This window comes from Cyprinus carpio, chromosome A2 (assembly GCF_018340385.1).
Source record: "Cyprinus carpio isolate SPL01 chromosome A2, ASM1834038v1, whole genome shotgun sequence".
Lineage (NCBI taxonomy): Eukaryota > Metazoa > Chordata > Actinopteri > Cypriniformes > Cyprinidae > Cyprinus > Cyprinus carpio.
The window spans coordinates 19,074,231-19,078,817 of record NC_056573.1 but is presented as its reverse complement, the minus strand read 5'-3'; the positions used below and the strand labels follow the sequence as shown (position 1 = coordinate 19,078,817).

Sequence of the window (4,587 nt, the reverse complement as noted above, 5' to 3'; positions counted from 1 at the left end):
GGCCCTGCGAAACTTTTCTTGCTGTTGACGTTAATAGCGTGTTTTAATGTCGGAAATAATTTCACCATCACCAACGCATCTAATATTCTCTCTGAGTTTCCAGGTTCCTTTACGAAAATTTGTCATGGTTTTAACCACGAATAACACCAAAACTTATCATTCTTTTAGCTTTGGTAACAATAGGTTACTGTCGTAACCCCGGTTCTCTGAAACATCGAGTGGAGAGATCCACCTATGGGAAGGGCATCCGTACCTGACCTCTGCAGAAGCATCCAATTGCACCAAGTCTGGCTAGACAGACAGAAGCGCGCAGCCAATGCCAGGTAAGGCCCCGCCCCCTTACTTAGGGGTATATAACGGCTGCACGTGCTGCTATTCTCCAGTAAGTACATTTGCTTCTCGTGCTGCAAGCGGGGCAGAGCTGGTGAATCTCTCCACTCGATGTTCCAGAGACCCGGGGTTACGACAGTAACCTATTGTTCTCTTTCATCATCTCGTGTTCGAGATCAACCTATGGGAGAGACATGGACAGCTCCCCAATTGCCCAATACACTCACAGTGAGGTTCTGAAAGTCAGAGAAGGACGGTCGCCCCAGGGAGGCAGTGCCTGACACGTCCCATACTCATGAATCTGCAATACTGATGCACACACATGACTGCTGTGCACATGCAGCACATGAAACATGTTAGCATAACACACATGATAACCAATGTGCATATAAATACACCCAGAAAAGGAATGGAAAAACATGCTTAGTGACAGGGATGTGCATGGCCAGCCGGCCCATTCACTCCTTCTTCATCACTTCCAACGGGGTTGCAGGGGAGGGCTAAGAAGACCCCACCCCTAAAACCGAATGTGCTACCGAGATACTGGTGACATCCAGCCGGTAATAACGCACAAAGGTATGAGGAGAAGCCCAACTGGCAGCAGAGCAGATGTCCTGCAGTGACACTCCCCTAAACAAAGCCCAAGAGGTGGCAATGCCCCTCGTGGAATGAGCTCTGATGTCCCCTGGTGGCTGCATTCCCTTTGATTCATAAGCCAAAGCTATAGCATTCACAAACCAATGTGAGAGGCGTTGCTTAGAAATAGGATTCCCTCCATGAGGGGGTGCCCATGAAATAAGGGGCTGGTCGCTCTTCCGGAAAGCACTGGTCCTGTTCATATATGTCCGTAAAGCACGGACGGGACACAGAGCATTTTGCCTCTCATCCTCCGGGGAGGAAAAAGGTGGAGGGTGAAAAGCGGACAGCTCCAACACCTCCGAAGTGAACGCAGGGAAGCACTTCGGCATGAAGGCCGGATTAGGCTTAAGGGAAACCATATCTCCACTAAGAGAGAATTTAGTGCACGAGGGATGAACCGAAAGTGCATGTAGCTCACTGACACGTTTGGCCGATGCCAAGGCCAAGAGCAAAGCTGTCTTGAAGGACAGCAGCTTTAGGGAAATACTTCCCAGGGGTTCAAAAGGATATTGAGACAGAGCCTCCAACACCATGGAGAGGTCCCACTCAGGAACAGTTCTCCCGACGACTGGCAAGGAGCGACGGGCACCCTTCATAAATCTGCGGATTAGAGGATGCTGCCCGACTGTTGAGCCCTCAAAGCCCACATGACAGGCTGAAATAGCAGCCAAGTAGACCTTAATTGTGGAAAAAGACCTGCCTTTTTCCAAGAGGTCTTGGAGGAAACACAAAATATCAGGAACTGAGCACTGATAAGATGTGAGACCACGGCCATCGCACCACCCTTCGAACACTTGCCACTTACTGCCATACAAGGATCGCGTAGAAACGGCCCTTGCATTCTGTATAGTAGCAATCACACGCGGCGAAAGCCCCAGTGCGCTTAGGTTCGTCCTCTTACGGGCCAAGCCCAGAGAGCCACCCTGTCCGGGTGCGGGTGATAAATCTCCCCGTTCGCTTGGGACAATAGGTCCGTGCGGGGGGGGGCACCACGGCTCAGCATGTAACAGAGGGATTATCTCCGCCAGCCATGGTGCTTTGGGCCACCTGGGTGCTATCAGAATGAGAGACAGGCCCTGCTCTCTCACCGGCCAGTGTAGGAATTATAAGGCACAGGGGAGGAAAGGCATACAGCAGCACTCTGGGCCACGGGTGGGCCAGTGCATCTACCCCGAGGGGCGCGTCCACGTCCTTTAGCGAGAAGAACATAGGACAATGGTAGTTTTCGCGCGAGGCGAATAGATCTATGGTTGCCTGTCCGAATCTCATCCATAACATATCCACTATCTGCGGGTGAAGGCGCCAATCTCCGTAGATTGGGTTTCCCCTCGATAGAAGATCCGCGCCTCTGTTTAGAAGGCCTGGAACATGAGTCGCGCGTAACAACAGGAAAACCCGTCTGCTCCACACCAAAAGCTTGTATGCTAGAGCGTGAAGTTTTGACGAGGCACGCCGCCCTGACGGTTGATATAAGCCACTGCCGTGGTATTGTCGCAGCGTACGAGCACATGATGTCCCTGCAGGCGAGGCAGAAAATGATTCAGAGCTTTCCATACGGCCATAAGCTCTAAATAATTTATGTGCGCTGAACGTAGTCTGCTCGGCCACAGACCGTTCACCGTTCTGCCCTCCTGGGTGGCGTCCCAGCCTGTCAAGGACGCATCTGTCATCACGACTTTCCACAACATCACCGTCCCCAACGGGGTTCCCTGTGCGTAAAAGTCTGAGCTCTTCCAGTGGCGCAAGGCTGCCGAGCAGGCGCGCGTCACTATTACAGAGCGGCAAAGATCGCGCGTCGGGCTGAAATGTAGTAACAAAACCCATTTCATGAACGCTCTCATTCTCAGGAGTCCCAGCGGTACAACCTGGATAGATGAAGCCATAAGACCCTGCAGCCTGAGGCATGTGCGATATTGTACTTTCGCCCCCTCTCTGAACTGCGACAGACAGTTCATTACAGAGAGAACGCGCTCTTGAGAGAGACGCGCTCGCATGGAGACTGAGTTCAACTCCAAACCCAGGAAAATAACATTCTGACTGGGTGTAAAATTGCTCTTGCTCACATTCACTCTGAACCCGAGAGATGTGATGTGCGTGAGCACAAGGCAGGTGTCCTGCAACACTTTCTCTTTCGATTCGGCTATGATGAGCCAATCGTCTATGTATGTCAGAATCCTCAGACCTGACATTCTCATGGGTGCTAAGCCCGCCTCCGCACACAGACAGAAACACCGGGGGCTTAGGCTGAGCACAAACGGCAGAACTGTGAATTCGTAACATGTGCCTTGGTAGGCGTAACGAAGAAACTTCCTGTGTGGCGGATAAATGCTTATATGGAAGAAAGCATCTTTCAGGTCGACCGATGTGAACCAGTCTTTCTGTTTTATGGCGCGGGCGAGCGAGCCATGAGTCAGCATTCTGAAATTGTATTTCCTCAAATGTTTATTCAACACACGAAGGTCCAAGATAGGGCGGAGAGAGCCCTCCTTTTTTGGGACCAGGAAATAACGAGAATAAAATCCCTGATTCATCAGACTGGGGGGCACCACCTGAATCGCTCCCTTGTTTAGGAGGGAGGATATTTCCTCTTTCAGAATGTGTGAGGCGTTCTCCTCCGTGTGTGAAGAGAGAACGCCGTTGAAATGCAGGGGTTTCATTGCAAACTGCAGTCTGTATCCCTGCATTATAGTACGCATCACCCACTCGGGAGCCGAGACAGTTTGCCATGCCCATTCGTGACTCGCGAGTGTTCCCACCCGAGCCGCAGCGGAGCTGTGTAAGCCCAGCTGGTTTATTTGTGATGCAATGGCGCCATCTAGTAGACACACCAGGGGCAACATGCAGGGGTTCAGACAGATTTCCTCTCTCCGCAGGGAGATGGACTCTCTCTGCGGAGAGAGATCCTCTCTCCATAATGAATTCATTTGATTCGTTTGTTTTACTGTGTTTTTTTGTTTTTTGTGTGTTTTGTGTTGGGGAAACACTGGGGCCGAAGCCTTTATTGATTGGGTGAGGGGAACAGAGTGTATGCGGTGTGGTGACACTGCTTTTGCACTTTTCCTCACAACAGACCCCCTGAACGTGAGGGGGGAACACACAACGTTCGTTAAACACATGGGCTGGGCAGCCTCGAACGGAGAGGAACCGATCCATCCGCGGGAAACCCTGCGTCTTTTGAACGGGGGTCCTGGGACAGGAAGAGAGTCCGAAGGGCTCGTGCCCGGACTCGATGCCCCCATCAACCGAACATCAGGCAGGCCGCTTACGATTCGAGTTGATGGGGGTAGGGTTAGATGGTCTTCCAGCCGCGGCCGCGGCGCGAGTCGATTTTTCCCAGTGCTTAGCAGGCGGTGGGTTATTCTGCCATGGAGGGGGTTTGTTGCGGGGCCTTTCCTTGCCCTGGTGGAAATGTCGTCCCATGGCAGGAGTGTTAGGCAAACGCGCAGGGGGTGCCTGGCGTGGGGCCGCCTTCCTAGGAAGGCATAACTTGAAGGCCTTGTCCTCCTTCTTTTTGTCTTCACACCGTTGTTGCATCAATGCGACGGCGGGGCCGAAGAGAGCCCGGCCGGGCCCCACCGACGCGCCCGCGATGCGCCGCTTCTCACTGTCAGGAAGGCC

General features: G+C 52.5%; 1 protein-coding gene across 1 annotated transcript; it reads right to left on the bottom strand.

Annotated features, from left to right (window-relative positions):
- Positions 1-531: 531 nt before the first annotated feature.
- LOC122147052 lies at positions 532-2,639 on the bottom strand. The gene is made up of 2 exons (XM_042768043.1): positions 2,589-2,639; positions 532-1,892 (listed from the first exon to the last, which is right to left on the bottom strand). Exons 1-2 carry the CDS (start codon positions 2,637-2,639, stop codon positions 831-833), a joined length of 1,113 nt encoding a protein of 370 aa, XP_042623977.1. The 3' UTR covers positions 532-830.
- Between the last annotated feature and the right edge of the window lie 1,948 nt (positions 2,640-4,587).